The sequence below is a fragment of the Lathyrus oleraceus genome, chromosome 6 (genome assembly GCF_024323335.1).
Source record: "Lathyrus oleraceus cultivar Zhongwan6 chromosome 6, CAAS_Psat_ZW6_1.0, whole genome shotgun sequence".
Lineage (NCBI taxonomy): Eukaryota > Viridiplantae > Streptophyta > Magnoliopsida > Fabales > Fabaceae > Lathyrus > Lathyrus oleraceus.
The window spans coordinates 508637115-508656691 of record NC_066584.1 but is presented as its reverse complement, the minus strand read 5'-3'; the positions used below and the strand labels follow the sequence as shown (position 1 = coordinate 508656691).

The following is a 19577-nucleotide window of genomic DNA, read 5'->3' as shown; positions in this document are numbered from 1 at the left end:
TTAGAAATTAAAATTAAAAATAATGGTTATTTTAAAAAAATAATCTTGACTTTGGTAATATTAAGTAATATATCTCTTTACTCTACTAAATTTTTTTACTCTATAAAATTTCTTATGTTAGTGAATAAAGAGTAGTGAGCCTACAGAAAAAAAAGAGTTGTGAGTCTGACATGGACGATTCATTTTAGTTTAAGATTAATCTTAAACAAAAAGCAAGCTTAATCTAATTAGCATATTATCAAATTTAAAATACCATTCAGATGATCTTTGTGATACATGTAAAAGAGTAAAACAAATTAACACTTCTTTTTCATCAAAGAATATTGTTTTCACTTTGAACTTTTACACATTGATTTATTTTTGATCCTATAAATATTGCATTTGTCAATGTTAAAAAATATTGATTTGCCTTTTTTGATGACTATTATAGATGTACATGGTTTAAATTCCTAATGCACAAGAATTACTCACATATGATATTTTCCACATTTTGGAAACATATAATGTTATGATCCAATACACAACAACGTTCATAGATGATAATAATATTCTGATCTACTTCATATACAAGGTTTTTCTCTTTCATAATGTACACATGTTGAAAATCCTTCGGTGCCTAGCTTGAGATTTATTTTTAACTGATTATAACTTCATTTTAAGTTCATTAAAGCTTTTCCTCATCTATAAATACAAGGAACTTCAAATTTTGAATAGATCAGAGACGGCCTTTCCATTAGGTTTCTTCATTATATGGTTAAGACAAAAAGAACTAAATCGAATTCAACTATATTTTAAAAAAATAAAATGCTGAGAATAAGAGAGCGATTCCTTGTATAAAAAGTATTTATGATATGGTGGTGGTCAGACAACGTATCTCGTTGAAGCAGGATCGATCCAATCATATCGGAGGTCTCGTTCTAATTATAAAAATGAACCCAATTTTTTTTAAAAATACAATTATAATAACAAAAAAATATATCAAACATACAATTATGAATTAATTAAAAATAAATTTAATTATAATTATTTTGAATTTTAATCAAACTTGATTTTTGTATGTATTGAATTTTTATCATAATATTTCTTTCAATTATTGAGTTTTTTAAATAACATTTTATTTATTTTTATTAATATTTATGAAGAAAAGATAAAAATTTCAAAATTTAGGGCCCTCTAATATTTGGGGCCCTGTGCTGCAGCACATGCTGCACTTGCACAGGGCCGGCCCTGCGTTGAAGTGTCTGTGACGTGGTCAGGATGTCAACGTCGGTCTAAGTGTATATGGATTAAAGAACTTTTGTTTCAGAGGGAGTATAGTGGATGGGCTCACACTTGAGATAAATGTTGTTGAGATACAAATGTTAGTTAGAAGTTTCACATTGATTGGAAAAGTGATGGTTGAACACTTTATAATTGAGAAGACCCATATATTAATGCCTTAAGACTTTAGGTGAATATGTGATGTCACTATCACTAATGTGTTGATCTTGACCCAATGTGAATACTTATCGTCATGATCCATTAGAACCATACTATGAATACCATATATTCGATTAATTAACTTTAATATAGTTATTTCAATTTTAGAACGCTTAACTACGGTTTGTTCAGTTCTCAACTTTAATTCAGTTATTTCAAATTTTAATTTGGTTAACTACGGTTCGTTTCAGTTTTTAAACGGTTGAAAAACATTGATTCAGTTAAGCCAACTCATAAGTTAAATTCTATATAATTTAAGTTCAACTAATTTATCAAAAACTCAAATTTCTATTTAAATTTAATTCATTTAGTTTATAAGCCAAACTCAACAAATTAGTTATTAAGTTTAGTCTCGAATTTATTTGAATCTGGTGTGAGAACATCAATAATTCAAGTGTTGTAACTGATTATTGCGTTCTTATAACTGGTTACAGGTTATAGTATTTTTGGCTGTTAGAACAAGTGTAACTGATTATTACATTTTGGTAACTAGTTACCACTCAGTTGAATTTAATTGTTGGAACAATTGTAACTGGTTACAAGTTTGGCGTAATCGGTTATAGGCGGTTGTTTTCAGATTTTTTGTTATTTCAGCTTGTTACTTGTATCTCAATCCTTTATACTTGTATATATACCTTTGAGGTGTCATTATAATATTTGCTAAATGTTGAATGAAATATTCTCTCTCTCTCTCTCTCTCTCTCTCTCTCTCTCTCTCTCTCTCTCTCTCTCTCCATAATTGTTTAATTTTACCAACCTTGTGGTTCCAAGTTCTAACATTTGGCATCAAGAGTCTGGTTTGATCCACCAAATACCTAGTGTGTAACATGAATTCAGTCTCCAATGAAAGAATCCCTGCAAACTTACTCATCCTTGATGTGAAGAATTATGATAAATGGTGCAAGCAACTGAAAATGGTGTTTGGCTACCAAGATGTTCTTGAAGTGATCAAGAATTGTGTGAATCCTCTTGTCGAAGTTGCAACGGATGCATAACGAGCATCGCATAAGGAAGAAAAGAAGAAAGATTTCAAAGTGTTGTTTTTGATCCATTAATGTGTGGATACAAACAACTTTGAGAAAGTTGGTGATTGTGAATCATCGAAGCAAGCATGAGAAAGCTTGGATAAGGCATATGCAAAGGCTGACAAGACGAAGGTTATGAGGTTACAAACTCACAAAAGACAACTTAAGTTGATTCAATTGAATGAGAAGGAGACCGTCAACGATTTCATGACGAGAATTACACGGTTTGTAAATCAAGTAAAAGTGTGTGGAGAAACTGTTACGAAGTAGTATGTTGTCGCAAAAATCTTGCATTCTTTGATGGCGAGATTCAATAACATAGTCGTAGTGATTGAGGAATCAAAGGATCTTGCGATGATGAGCAAATAAGAGCTTCAAATCTCTCTTGAGGCACATGAGCAAAGGATGGAGGAAAGACATTACAATAAGGCAAAGACGGAGATCGCTTTGCAAGCTCATTTCAGCGAGAAAGACAAGAAATCAAAGGGAAAATGGCCCATGAAGAGTGATAGGTAATTTTCAGAAATTTGATGGAAGAGAATCCGAAAGTTCCAAGAATTCAGCTTGTCGAAAGGGTGAGAGCAACTGCAACAAGAATGGTGGTCAAGGAAACTTTAGATGTGAAAGGGGAAGGTTGGACAAGAGCAAGGTGTAATGCTTTGTTTGTCAAAAGTTCAGTCATTTTACGAGAGAGTGAAATATGGACATGAAAGAACCTCAAACGAATGAAACCAAGGTTGCAACACAAGTGTTTGATGAGGAGAACACTCTCTTGGTCATGATCACAAAAGGGGAATGCAACAGCAGCAACAAGCTACAAGATGAATGCAGTAGCACTTGGAAAAAAACTGGAAATTCAGGCTGTAATCGGTTGCCTATACTCTATAACTGGTTACAAGAAGAAGAATCGGCCATGGTGACTATGAAAGATGCAGTTCACTGCAATGATCAATGGTATTTGGATTCCATGTTGTCGCGGCTGGAAAAATGACAGAGTCGCCACCATCCTTTATTCGTTCCTAAGGAACAGGGAAATAATGATAAAACCTATGAACTAAGGGTAAGATACTGGGTTCGGGAGTCGATTAAGTAAGGGGAATGTGTTAGGCACCCCTTACCTCCATTGTACTCAATGTGATCCTCCTTTAGTTCGAGGGTTAGTGTGTTTCTAAGGAAAGTTTGCTTTAATATTTATTAATTGTTTAATTATTTATTTATTTACAAAAATGTTTTATTATTATAGTAAGAGAATCCCTAAGAAATGTTTTTGATTATTATAGTAAGAGAATCTCTAAGAAATGTTTTTTATTATTATACTCGCTAGACTCTTACATCTCTATGCCTACGTACCCTCAAATTTATTGAAGGATCAGAGCCTCGTAGTTCGTCTAAAAAATATTTGTTTGTTTGTTGTTTTTATCCCTTAAAAGTTCTCGCGCATCGGGGGCAAGAGAAGTAATTGATTTGGGAAAAATGACTCAATGCACTAGGGCAGAGGACTTATAGTTTGAAGTGTGTTGAATTTGATTTTATCTCATGATTGTTTGTAAAGACAATATTTAATTTATTTAAGAAAATAAATTAGTGATTATAGTAGAATATTAGACATAACCTCTTTTATTCCGATTTTATCCCTGATTTTATTCCTTGAAAATCCTAGGCTTTTAGATAATGTTTTATCCCTTAACTTTATCCCTTGTTTTTATCCCTTGTTTTTTATCCCTTGTTTTTTATTCCTTGAAATTGTTATAGAATTTTATACATGTTTGTGTTTTTTTATCCCTTGTTTTTATTCCTTGAAATTGTTATAGAATTTTATACATGTTTGTCCCTTGATGTATCACTTGTTTTTGTCTTTTCTTTTTTATTCCTTGTTAATTATATCAAATGGAAATTATTAATTATTTGACTAATTATTAATCCAATTATATTTAATTATAGAATTAAGTCTAATCCCAATTTAAACCTCTAATTATATATTATGTTTTGATTTGAAAATTAACTTTGGTTAGTGATTTTGAAACAAATTAGAATTTTGTTAATTGGAAATATATTATACATTTTGGTTGTATTCATTTTCTATTATGATACTTTAAAAAATGTTGTTAGAAAATAAAATTGATTTATAAATTATCTCAGAATTTTAGTTATAAAAGATTTATTGAGAGGTTAAAACGAAAACCAACCTACGGGGAAGAGATTGTCCTCGGTCAGCAAAATAATTCCTTTTGAGCTTTTAACCTTCTTCACGCCACCAATTATAATCTTTGCCTTTTGATCTGATCTTTTCCCTTTTCCCTTGATAGAATAGATGTCTGTAGGAGTTTTAGGGTTTTGTGTTGTTGTTCTTCAGTGTGAAGAACAACAACTTTATGATAGATAATTTGTAGATTGTGGATATGGGAATAGTAACGTTTAGTGTTTGGGTTGGTTTGTGTATTATTTATAAGAATTATAAATTATTAGTAAAATAATTATTCTAAATTATTAATAAGAAATTTTGTTAATAAATAAATCTAAATTATAATAAGAAAACAACAATAATGAAAAAATAAAGAAAAAAACCATTAGATAATCATCATGTGGTGTAGTAATTGGTTCATATTATTTACAAAAACAAATTTGTAAATTATTAGTAAAAAAACCATTAGTAAATTATATGAAAAATAAAAATTATATTAGTAGATAATCTAAAAAACGATAAAAACAAAATAAAAGAATAATGAAATAGAAAAAATAAACCATCAGATGATCATCATGTGGTTTGGAAAAATAAAAAGTAGAAACCAATTTTAACACAAAAAATTGAGACTTTGTAATCCTCGGTGAGAGAGTTTAATCAAATAATTTTTATATAAAAAAATAAATAAAAAGAAACAGCCATCAGAAATCATCATATAGCCAAAAGATTAAATTAAAAAGATGTAGAAAGAATTAAAATGGAAAAATAAAGTTTGGAACCCTTGAGCAAAAGTTTGAGACTTTGTGAGATTCATATGAAACCCTGTGTAAAACTCTGTGTAATTCCCCCCTCCAATTGTGAGAAAAAGGAATCCTATTTATAGGACAAATTATGTCATTATAAATGGAAATGAATTAATTGTGATGAAGCACAACCAATCAGAAATCAGATCTGAAAAATTGACAAAATACATTGAATCTGGACACTTTTGATATTTTTTATTTTAAATAATTTTAACTATTTTTGTGAATAAAATGAAGAAAAAAAATGAAAAAAAATGAATTTTTAAAAATATATAAATTTAAAATACGAAAATTAATTAATAAAAGATAAAAAATGCAAATTTTGAATTTTATAATTAAAACACAAAAAGGAAAAAATAGGAGAGGTGAGATTTGAACACATGACCTCTCCATTCCAACTTCTTAGAAGTCCTTTTTTACCAATTTTGTCAATGTGCTTAATTGAAATAAAATGGAATCATAATACTAATATGTTAATGAGAGTTAATTATATTAATAATATTAAAACCTCTATAATTTCATCAATTTATACTTTTATTAAGTAAATACTACCCAAATTAATTGATTTTTTTAATAAATAAGACATATTATCCCGATTACTAACCCTACTAACTTTCCTAAAAATTAATAATAATACCCTTTTTAGCATGATCCTACAAATTATATTTTTTTTAAAATCTAAATAATACCCCTAAACTAAAATCAACTCCTAATAGGGACTAAAAAATCAAAATGGGCTCCCTTTAACTTTTTAGGTCATTTGACCAGATGACTGGTATGTTCTGGATGTGTTAGTGTCGGCTAAAAATAAAAATGAAAAGGTGGTCAAAATTTGAGGTACGACACATGTGTTTTTTGCATATGATAGGAAGAAAATATTGGTTTGTTACAATCATTGTGACATGAAGAACAAAGTGAAATTCACAGATGATACCGCTCTAAAGGATGATGGGATCAATGACATTTTTATCACAAGAAGGGATGGTGAACATTCCTTGATCAAGGATGTGTTGTACATTCCAGGAATCAAGTGTAACCTTCTAAATATTGGTCAATTGCTTGTGAATGATTACAAGATTCACATGGAGAACAAGGCACTAAGCATTATGTATGTAAACATGGTTTTCATTCTAAAAGCTCCTATTGCTGCCAATAGAACTTTCAAGGTTGAGTTGAAGGTTATGGAGAATAGGTGTCTTGCTACAACGACAAGTCAAAAAGAGTGGATATGGCACTATAAGCTTGGGCATCTCAACTTTAGAGATCTCAATGCCTTGCAAAAGAACATAATGGTAACGAGGATGTCATTGATCAACATACCGGCTAAAATTTGTGAATAATGTATGCAAGAGAAATAACATAAGTGAAAGTTCAGTAGAGATACAGGTTGTAGAACCAAACGTCACTTTTAGGTGATGTATTAGGATGTGTGTGGACCGATGTAAGTTGATTCAATTAGTGGCAATATATATTTTGTCATATTAATCGATGATCATAGTAGAAAGCTATGTGCATTACCTAATTAAGAGAATGGAAGAGGTATTTGAAGTGTTTAAGAAGTTCAAGTCCATGATTGAGAGGTAAAGCAGTTACAAGCTCAAAGTTCTCAAAATGCATGGTGTAACACCCTTCTAAATACCCCAAAATATTTAATTAAAATATATAACATATCAAATCAGAGTAATTATGCCCCGAAGGGTGTCACACAATCATTTCACAACATTCATCAAAATATCCTGCCATGCTCATTTATTAAATCAAAATAAGACTCTTTTGCATAATTCGCAGCGGGTACAAAACATCGACATTCAAATCATGTACTACATTACATGTAAAGTTGAATCAACAACTAAATTAAAACATAGTCAAACATTCCCTCCCGATGTTACATCTACCAGAGCATGACCCACTAAGGACGACACTAGACTCCTTAGCACTAGCTTCTACTCAACTCACTGCTCGTTACCTGAAAAATAGATGTAAGGGTGAGTTCCTCAATCAATATAATAAGCATTATAGAACAACATGTAATGCTAAGTAAATAACACACCAATTCACCCTAATCAGACTACGCACTCAGCAACGGCAATATCCGTTCAAACATCATATTCAACAGTAACATATAGCATATGTATAATCTCAACCATACTCAACATCAACAGCATAACACACAACACACATATAATATTGGAATACATCCATTCATATTATATGCCATACATTCATTATGCAATGAGACTCCACACATGCGGTACCGACTATTCTTGAACATACAGTTTAAGCTCACCGATCAAATCCAGATACGGCTACTAAGCTCACTAGTCCCACTCATTTGAGATCTAATGACTCACTCACTAATTCCTCACCATGGGAATTAGCTACAGCCCCAAAGGCTAGACTATGCACACTAAGCATCTAGTATGCAAACATCAACAACAATTTCATAACAATTCACTCACTAATTCCTCACCATGGGAATTAGCTACAGCCCCACAGGCTATGCCATGCATGCTAATCATCTAGCAAATGCAGCATCAACAACAATCCACAATGGACCTGTGCTCACACTCTAAGTCATACAACAGCCCATTCACAAATACATGCATAATATATACATTCACAACAACATGTATATCCTCATACACCATCAATATTTTATCACATAAGCATATCAGATCATGCCAAACAACAACCACAGTATTAGTACACTCTACTAATACCTATACTACTCGAAGCCACGGGAAATGATCCCTAATATGTCATACATCAGCTGAATTACAACACTCAGCCTAAACAACCAGAAACTGCACAACAACAGCACAGGAAAATCACAATCCTGCCCATACGCGTATTGCCTATGCCCATACGCGTATTGCCCACGCCTGACCAAATCCATACGCGTAATGCCCACTCTCATACGCGTATTGCGCATTTCCTCGCCCAACCCATACGCGTATCACCTGTCTCATACGCGTATGCTACGCGTATCACTTCCCCATACGCGTACCACCAGAGACCATTTCACGTTCAAAATTTCATCTTCCTCATCCATACGCGTATTGCCTAGCGCCATACGCGTACCAGCCATCTCATACGCGTATTGCCTAGTGCCATACGCGTATGACCAGAGACCAGAACTCTCAGATCTGCAATGGCTTTCTCTGCTACGAGATCTACTCAAACCAACCTTCCACAGTCCAATTTCTACACAGAAATCATTCATATTTTCAACACAATTCGTATCTTATTCGATTACACAAAATTTGACACTTTTACATCTAATTCCTACGAATTCTTTCTCAATTATACCCCAATTTCGTTCATCCAAAGAGTTCACAATTCATCATGCATCAATCTAATCAGAGGTAAAACAATAGTTTCTTACTACCCAGTACATATCATCTCATAATACCCGTTAATTGATGATAAACCCCCCTTACCTGAGTTAATCCAGCAATCTCTGAGCTCCAATCTTTTTCCTCTTCTCTTGCTCTGCCTTTTTGCCCTTTTTCCACTTTCAACCGCTTCTCTGTGTTTTCCTTTTCACGTGCCAAACCCTTTTTTACCAAAAATGGGACTTTTTATTATTCCAACTTATTTTATTCCAATAAATAATTATCCCAATAATTATTATTCCAAAATAATAATAATAATAATTCAATTATCTAATTAAATTAATAAACATATTATTAACTTAATTTAAATAATTATTATATTATTATCGGGGTGTTACACATGGTGGAGGAGAATATGTCTAAAATGACTTTGGGAAGTTTTATGATCAAGAGGAGTTAATACTTGAGGTAGTACTACCCTGTACACTGCATCAAAATGGTGTTTTTAAAAGGAAGAATCGATCAATTATGAACATGGTGAAAAGTCTGTTAAAATGGAAGAACTTCCTCAAAGAGTTATTGGGAAAAATGGTGTCCATAACTACATGTTTGTTGAATATGTGTCCAAAAAAGAAGCTTGGGAAGATAACACCGGAGGAAGCATGGTCTAGATTTAAACCTAATCTAAGTCATTTGACATTTTTCGGTTTGGTAGCATATCGACATGTTTCAGGACATCTTAGAATGAAGTTGAGTGATAAGGGAAACTTGATGATACTTGTAGGGTATCACTCCACAGGTGGTTACAAGTTGTATGATGCAACAAATAGAAGGTTTGTAATAAGTCGAGACATCATTTTTGACGAAATCAAGGAGCTGGAGCATCCTGTAACCAGTTACCAGAAAGCTGTAACTGGTTTCACCAATGAAAAAATAGTTCCTACAGTGTTGGAAGTGATAGAATTGAAGAGAGTGTGAGAAGATCAAAAAGGAAAAAAGGTTTTCCTCCAAGACTCCAAGATTGTGAGTTGTTATGAGATAACAAAGTCAATGATGATGGTGATTTCATCCATTTTTCATTTATGGCCGAATGTGAACCAGTTAAAATGAAGGAGGCCTTTGTAAGAACAAAATTAGTTCTACAATAGATTCCAGGATTTTGATGATAACAAAGGATGAAACCAAAAATGACACCTTAACGAAATTTCTCTAAGTGTGCAGGACTCTGAACAAGAACAAGAGAATCTGATCGCTTTATCAGATACAAACTCTAATCAGATACAAAGAACTAGAAGATCAGAAGTATCTGAAGAAGAAGTGCGCTCTAGAAGTTCTGACTCTGAGCAAAACATGACGGTAGAATACCAGAAGCTCTAAACTTCCACTGGAATCAACTCTGATGATCTAAAAGACCAGGACTCTTAGAAGCTCTGATGTAACTTCAACGCAATCTCCGATTGACAGAGATAATGAAGACTCTGATGAAGGTTCCCCGAATCCAGAAAGAGTAACAGAAACAACAACTTCAAATGGAAAGAAAGTATATTTGGAAAGAAGTTATTCAGGGAGACAAATTAGTTATGGGAAGAAACACAGAAGTAATGGCATTGAATACTCATCAAAGACCAATATTCTGTCATCACTCCAACGGTCCTTTCACCACTATATAAAGGACAGCATACTTCAGTGAGAGATACACCTGAACGCACAGAAAATTCTCTACCTTCTCTCTTAGTTTTTCACGAGTTGTTGCTCATACGTGAAAACACTTGCTTGCTATACTTGTTGTAATATTTGCTTACTCTTAGAAGCACTTTAGATTACAATTCTTTTTGATAAAATTGATTTTGTTCCTCAAGTGATTTTGCGTAGTCTGTATACTTGAGAGGACTAAGAGATCCTTCTCTTAGACGTTTGGTTGTAATAATCTTTCAAGATTAGTGGATTAAGTCCTTTTTGAAGGCGAAATCACCTTGGCCGGGTGGACTGGAGTAGCTTTGTGTTATAAGCGAACCAGTATAAAATTTTGTGTGTTCTTAATCTGCAAAAGCGCTTATTTTCAAAAACAATTCAAACCCCCCTTTCTTGTTTTTCTCATCTTCAATTGGTATCAGAGCTTCGGGTCTGTTATTGATTTTCTAATCAAACACTTAACAGTGTAGAGAGATCCAGAACGAGAAAAACTATGGCCAACACCAATGAAAGAGACAGTTTCAATGCTAAGCCTCCAGTCTTTGATGGAGAGAAATTCGATTACTGGAAAGACAGAATTGAAAGATTCTTTCTGGGCTATGACGCTGATCTCTGGGACATTGTCATAGATGGATACAAACCTCCTGTAACAGATGTTGGAGTTACCGTTCCCAGAAGTAAAATGACAGATGATCAGAAGCGCGAATTCAAGAATCATCACAAAGCCAGAACGATACTTCTCAATGCCATATCCTACAATGAGTATGAAAAAATCACCAACAGGGAAACAGCTAAAGATATACTCGACTCCCTGAGGATGACTCATGAAGGAAACTGTTAGGTCAAAGAAACAAAGACTCTGGCTCTAATCCAGAAATATGAAGCCTTCAAAATGGAGGATGATGAAGCTATTGAGGTAATGTTCTCTAGATTCCAAACTCTTATTGCAGGTCTCAAAGTGCTAGACAAAGGATACACAACTGCAGACCATGTCAAAAAGATAGTCAGAAGTTTGCCAAAGAAGTGGAGACCCATGGTCACAACCTTAAAGCTATCAAAGGATCTGAACAACATCAGCCTTGAAGAGCTTGTCAGTTCACTCAGAAGTCATGAGATAGAACTAGAGGAAGATGAGCCTCAGAAGAAGATCAAGTCTGTTGCATTGAAGTCCAGATCTGAAAGATGCAAGTCTGACAGAAACAAAGCCTTCCAGGCCGAAACAGAAGATGCTGATGACTCTGAACTGGAAGACTCTGATGATGAAGAAGAATTATCCCTCCTAACCAGAAGAGTGAAACAACTTTGGAGAAAGAGGAATAATAATTTCAGGAGACCAAGACTCAGAGGGGATCGATCAGACTCAACCTCAAAAGGTAAAACTAACAAAGATGTTACTTGTTATGAATGTAAAGAAACAGGTCACTACAGGAATGAATGTCCCAAGTTAAAGAAAGACAGTTCCAGAAAAGAGAACTTCAAGAAAAATTCCCTCAGAACCAAAAAGGGGTTGATGGCTACCTGGGATGATAGCGAATATGACTCATCAGAATCAGACTCTGATGAACAGGCTAATGTGGCACTCATGGCTACCACATCCAAGAACACTTCAGATGAAGAATTTGAATCAGAAGAGGTATTTTCTGAACTCTCTCGATCTGACCTAGAATCATGTTTGTCTGAAACTCTCAGCTCATTTCAGAAACTAAAACAAAAATTTAAAGCTATAAAAGGCGTTCTTGAAGAAACATTTCAAGAATGTGGCAAACTTGAGATAACCATTTCAGAACTAAAAGATGAAAACAGAACCTTGATTTTAGAAAGAGATGCAACAAAGAAAAATTGCTCAAAACTGGAAGAAGCGTTATCTCAAGCTCCACAAACTTCAAACACAATAATTTATAAATACGAAAAAGCCTTTCAAAAGTTTCTGAAAAATGGGATAGGAAGGAGTGTAATGGCATCCATGATTTATGGAGTCAGTCAGAACAACAGAAGAGGAATTAGGTATGATCCTAGTGAAGATAAAACTTCTACTAATGACCAACCTAAATCTCCATTTTCATACCACTATACACACACATAAGACCAACATTTTAATAATGCTAGAAAACCCAAAGTGTTAAGAAGCTCTAGGAAAACTAATCACAAAGGACCCAAAAGACTCTGGGTACCAAAGGATAAGATTGTTTATGTTGCAGATATCCTATGCAGCATAGTTAAAACACCAGTCATGGTACTTGGACTTTGGATGCTCGCGACACATGACGGGAAGAAAGTCTATGTTCCAAAGCCTGGAACTTAAAGATGCTGGATTTGTAGGTTTCGGAGGAGATCAGAAAGGAAGGATCTGAGGCTCCAGAACTATTGGTAATGGTACTCTTCCCTCTATATCTGATGTCTTATATGTAGAAGGATTAATGCATAATCTGTTATCAATAAGTCAATTAAGTGATAACGGTTATGATGTAATCTTTAATCAAAAAACATGTAAAGCCATAAATCAAAACAATGGTTTTGTCCTGTTCACTGGCAAGAGGAAAAACAATATCTATAAAATTAATCTTTCTGATTTAAAAGAACAAAATGTGAAATGTCTGATGTCTGTTCACGAAGAGCAATGGGTATGGCATAGACGCTAAGGCCACATTAGCATGAGAAAACTATCTCAGTTAAATAAACTCGAGTTAGTCAGAGGTCTACCTAAGCTGAAGTTTTCTTCAGATGCTCTATGTGAAGCATGTCAGAAAGGAAAATTTTCAAAAACATCTTTCAAAAAGAAAAATATTGTTACTACCTCTAAGCCTCTGGAACTTCTTCACATTGATTTATTTGGTCCTGTGAAAACAGCATCAGTCAATGGAAAGAAGTATGGACTAGTCATTGTTGACGATTTCAGTCGCTGGACATGGGTAAAATTCCTAAAGCACAAGAGTGAGTCTCACTCTGTATTCACCAGTTTCTGCTCCAAAGTGCAAAAAGAATTTGACTCTAAAATTATCAGAGTCAGAAGTGATCATGGTGGGGAATTTGAAAATAAATTTTTTGAGGAATTATTTGACTCTAATGGAATATCCCATGATTTCTCCTGCCCTAGAACTCCACAACAAAATGGAGTTGTAGAGAGGAAGAATAGGACACTCCAAGAGATGGCCAGAACTATGATCAATGAAACAAATGTGGCTAAGCACTTTTGGGCTGAAGCTGTAAATACAGCGTGTTACATTCAGAATAGAATCTCCATAAGACCTATTCTGGAAAAGACTCCCTATGAACTGTGTAAAGCAAGAAAACCAAACATTTCATATTTTCATCCTTTTGGATGTTCCTACTTTATTTTAAACACTAAAGAACATCTGAACAAGTTTGATTCCAAAGCACAAAAAGGTATTATGTTAGGATACTCAGAACGCTCTAAAGGCTACAGAGTATACAATACAAAAACCAAAATTGTAGAAGAATCAATTAATGTCAGATTTAATGATAAGCTTGACCCTGAAAAGTCAAAGCTAGTTGAAAAACTTGCAGATTTGGAGATCACTCTTGCAGGTTCTGACGAAAAGATTAAGGCTCCAGAAGCAACTGCCACTCAAATCTCATAAGGAACTAATTCACCAGTAATCCCAAAGAAAGCTAAAAGTCGCCTCAACATATTTGAAGAGTTGATTCTGGGAAATAAGGACGAACCTATCCGAACTAGGTCCTCCTTCAAGACTCCTGAAGAATCTCCTCTGGGACTTGTATCTCTGATAGAGCCTACTTCCTGTGATGAAGCACTTCAAGATAGCGACTGGGTTCTAGCCATGCAAGAAGAGCTAGATCAATTCACAAAGAACAACGTCTGGGATCTTGTTCCTAAGCCTAGAGGCACTCACGTTATCGGAACCAGATGGGTATTTAGAAACAAGCTGAATGAGAAAGGAGAAGTTGTTAGAAACAAAGCTCGACTGGTGGCTCAAGGTTACAGTCAACAAGAAGGTATTGACTACAATGAAACCTTTGCTCCAGTCGTCAGGTTAGAATCTATTCGCCTACTTGTATCTTTCGTTATAATACACTCAATCAAATTGTATCAAATGGATGTCAAGAGCGCATTCCTTAATGGTTATATATCAGAAGAAGTGTATGTCAACCAACCTCCAGGTTTTGAAAATCCAAATTATCCAGAACATGTTTTTAAACTTAAGAAATCTTTATATGGACTTAAACAAGCTCCCAGAGCTTGGTATGAACGATTAAGTAATTTTCTTCTGGAACATAATTTTATCGAGGGAAAGTTGACTCCACACTCTTCTGTAAAAACCTTAATAATGATCTCATGATTGTCGCATCTGCGAAAAACAACCGGCGGGCTAAAACAAACACAACACAGAGCCGCCACCGTGCGTTATTTATCCCAAAAGAGGGAAAGGAAACGCTCGAAGTAAACCTGGGAAAAGCATGGTCTCGCGACCAAAGAGATGGGATCGGGAGTCGGTTATGCGAAGGGAAGGTATTAGCACCCCTACGCATCCGTCGTACTCGACGGGATCCACGCTCTAACGATAGAAAAAGGTTGCTAAAACAAACATCACACACACACACTGAAAACAACACAGGTGGGAGAAGGGGGAAGAGGGCTCGCTAGGATATCGCATCATATGCCTACGTATCTCGTCTGGAACGAGAATCAGAGCTGCCGTAGTTCGGCTCACGCACGCCGAAACAAAACACAACACAAAAGGCAAACATGGAACCCGAACGCCAATTGCTGGACTTACATCAGCTTCCGAACCAAACAAACCCACACTGGAAACCAAATGCCACTTGATGGACTTATACCGGACTCCAAGCACACAACAAGAGGATACGGACTGCCAATCGCTGGGCTTATGTCCATCTCCTACACACACAAGAAGAAACAAGCAACAAGCTACTAAGGAGTCGGGAACTCGAGCCTAGCAACTGTCAAGCAAACACACACAAAAAGGAAAGGGGTGAACACACAGACTAACAGGGAGTCGGGAACTCGAGCCTGATAGCTGGCAAGCACAACACACTTAAAAAAGAAAAGGGTGCCCGGAGAGATCTCGTGCGACCTCCTGCCTACGTACCTCATCTGGTATGAGGATCAGGGCAACGTAGTTCCCTTGAACGGGAGAAAGACTAGCCTAACCAGATACAGAGGGAGACACAACTAGGGAGACTATGACTCGAGCCTAGATGTTATCATGCATATCATCCCTAAGTTACGGTTGCTATCTAACTTGCTCAGGCAGCAAGCTAATCCTAAACAGGCAAAGCAAAGCATGCAAGCATAATCAAAACAAAGCAAACATTCACAATTAGCACACACTATAACCAGACGAAGTGGGCTCAAACAAAGGGTTAGGCTGCAAAAGCAAACCGATTGTATCAGGTGATGTTAGCTCTTAACCCTAACATTAAGAGTTAGGGTGAAACAGATGAAATAGGAAGTGAGGGGTGTGCCTCACAGCTCTTATCCCTGGCCAGGGAGAGCTTTAGACAAAGAAGTGTGGGTTCAGGAAGTGGGAACCCTTCTACACTTATGACTCTGACTCAACTGATCTTGGGTTAATATCCTCAAGGCATCAACATGTAATGTGAGCCAAGGGACGACTCAACAGATTAGCAGGAGGTGGACTACACACCTCTTGTGTCTTCCAATTGCCTTAACAAAGGTCTTTTCCTGCTTGGGGACAAAGATAAACAAGCACAAGCATTGCCTCTTAAGGAGGACTTCAGACAGGTGCCTGGCCAAGTAACAGGCCAGGTCTTCCAGACTACATGGAGTTAGTGATTCTACCTCAATTGGTTAACACAACCAAGCAACAACACAAGCAAGTTCACAATGAACTATAGCAACTAATGTACCTGCAATCAATCTAACATAATCAGTACTCAGCTCAAACACAAGTCAAACAGAAAATTACAAGTCCACAGCACAAACAGATAACAAGCATCAATGCACATAGGGGCAAGCCACAAGGCCTAAGCATAAATCTCAATGCCTACAAAACAAACTCAAGGTTAGTCATAAACAAGCAATAAACCAATCCCAATTGAGTGCACATCATCAAGTATAAGCAATTGTGCTCTTTGACCTGAAACAAAGCTCAAATGTGAGAACACAAACCACTAGTACAAGACTAGGGTCAAAATAGGATCAATAAGTCAAAACAGAACATGAAACTTATCCAAAATCCAGATCAATCAATTAATAATCAAATCCAAGTGGTTTCACATTCATATCATCAACCATCATCATTTCATGAGGCAAAGAGTACAAAGCATGCAATTTAGAACCTCATAGGACCAAACAGAAAGATCCAATTCAAATCAACTCACAAACATTTCAATAAATTCCCAAAAAATTCATGGTCAAACAGCATTCACAACATGATCTACACACCAAATTTCAGGCCATTTGGACAAAGGGAAGCAAGTCAATTAAATTCATAAAGTCAATGCATGTTCAAACAAGCTCATACAAGGCACCAAATCATGTATCCACTTCAAGCAAGCATAAAACAGAAACTACACATGATAAATGAACCAAATCAAAGCCATGACAAACTTCCAGATGTCTACAATACACATGCCAAATTTCAAGTCCATCCAATAAACCACAAGAATTTCACAAAACATATGAGATCATGACTCACAAAAGGTTCACAATTGGTCAAACAGGGGAGAAAATCTCAATCAAATTGGAAATACATTCAAAAATCCACAAAAATTCACATTCAAGCTAAACATCCAGAAGATCCAACATGCAAAAATTCAGGTCATTTTGAGTTCATATGGCATGGTAACAAAAATCAAGAAGTTGGACATGAAATGGTGTGACACAAATTGTCACACCTTCAAAGATCATATCATATCTCACAATCCAGGAATGCAAAAATCACAAATTATATACCAAAATGCTCATGAACATGTCTAAATTATGCACACAAAATTTCAGCTCCATCCAATTAAGCATCATCATTTCATGATCAAAATACCCAGCAATGTGCAAGAAAGAACACATCTAAACAATCCTTAGGCCATTAAAAAAATCACACGTGCACAATTTCCATAAAAATCACCAAAAAAATGTAGAGATCATGATGAGAACAACAAAAAAAACCACAGATCAATTGGATTAATGGTTATCGAGATATGAATTTTTTCATGTGGAGAAAAATAAAAAAACAATGGAACACATGTGGAATATATGAAGCATGTGCAAATAAATGGAAAGGCAAACATGTGAAATTGCTTAGGTCAAGAATCGAAGCAGGTACGGATTTAAAATCCTGGCGCGCGCTAACACCAAATTTCATGCACAGTAGCGAAAAACCGGATCTAAACAACTTTTCTGGAAATTTCTTAACATTCATCAACGTGTTCTTCACCTTCATATGCTCATGAACATTTTTCCACCAAAATCAACAATCCATATATCACCAGAATCCTTGTTCAATGTACATCATGAATATGTCATCAATTAAGCCTAATTCTTCCTAGATTAAAAGAATCGAAGCAAAACATTATCATGCACCAAAGTTCAAATCATCACAACTTCCTTGTTTCTTAACCAAATTCAACGATTCCAATTGCAGATTATTCTACTATGCAAGATCTATCCAAAACACATATCAATTGCAAGAATCATCAAAGTCGAAAACTCACCTTAATTGAAGCCCAGTGATGAATTCGCGCGTTTCTGGCCTTGTAACATGAAAACAGATGCGCTTTGATGCTTGTAGGAGTGGATGAAACAAAGCTTTGATGTTGATTGTACACGATTTAGCTCAAATCTTGAATTGCCATTGTTGAAGCTTGCTTTAACAGTCCACGAATTCAGCTTGAAAAGGATGAAATCTTGCTTCCAACAGCTTCAATAATGCACATGGATCATGAATTGATGAAGATCTTGGCACAGTTTATGAAGAAATATGAAGAAAAGTTGAGAGAAGAAGTGAAGAGTTTTTGCGATTTTCAGATCTAGATCTGAGATGAATGAATGTTAATCTGAAAAACAGTTAGGATTAGCAATATATAGTATGGCTTAATCATGTTTCTAATCCTATTTAGTGCTAATGCAAGTGATTAGTGAAAATCAAGTTTTGGTGCATTTTAGCATTTTGGCCTCAAGTGCAATTCAATGTAACAGTACCACTGCAGGTTTGTAATGCCTTGGATCACTTGGAAAAGATATTAAGAAGCAAATGTGAGTGGAATTATGTGAAAACAATGCTTAATTCTCAAAATCACCTTTTTCCCTCCAAATTTCAAAATAGGTTCACTTGAAAAATGGACTTTTTATGTGATGAGTTTTCATGAAATGCAATGCTTGTTTTGGATAGAGGGGATCAAAATAAATTTTCTCAAAAAAACCTCACTCCATTTGGCCTTGTGAATCAAAAGTTATGCAACTTTGAAATTCAACTTTTTTGGATAATGATCAATCCATAACTTGCCAACCACACATGAGAAATTCATGTTCTTGGACTTTTTGGAAAGGTGAGAGCAAGATCTTCAACTTTCATGTTGAACAAAATTTCATTTGAAGCATTTTTGGACATGTAATTTTGAGGTGAAAACCTTTCCATTTTTGGCAGTTTTGAATTACAAGTCACTTTCTATTTTTGGAAAGTTTCCATCTGACTTTATTTTCTTCATTCTTGATGTTTGAAATGTCAAATGAAACTTGTTTAGACATGAATAAAGTGTCTCTAACCCTCTCCCACCTCCAAATCCATCAGTTGACCTTTGGTTGACTTTTTCAGACTGATAGATAAACTGGCTATGCACTGATGATCTTGATCCTCAAACTCCTGATGAAATGGATCAATGATGAAACCCTAGCTTCCACAAGCTCATTAAAACCATAAAATGATCCCCACATCCATTGAAAACCCCATCTCCTTGACAAGCCCTGATTGGCACAATTCAGATGATTAGGGTTGACCAGAGGTCAAAACCCTAATCTCAAGGAATCTGATCAAGCATTATGAGTCCCTTGGTGATGACAAAACCATGATGATGATGTACCATTTCAACCAAGATGATAATC

The 19577-nt window shown here is 35.1% G+C and overlaps 1 protein-coding gene across 1 annotated transcript; it reads left to right on the top strand.

Annotated features, from left to right (window-relative positions):
* Positions 1-3204: 3204 nt before the first annotated feature.
* On the top strand, positions 3205-6829 carry LOC127096471 (uncharacterized). The gene is made up of 2 exons (XM_051035036.1): positions 3205-3458; positions 6358-6829. Exons 1-2 carry the CDS (start codon positions 3205-3207, stop codon positions 6827-6829), a joined length of 726 nt encoding a protein of 241 aa, XP_050890993.1.
* The last annotated feature ends 12748 nt before the right edge of the window (positions 6830-19577 follow it).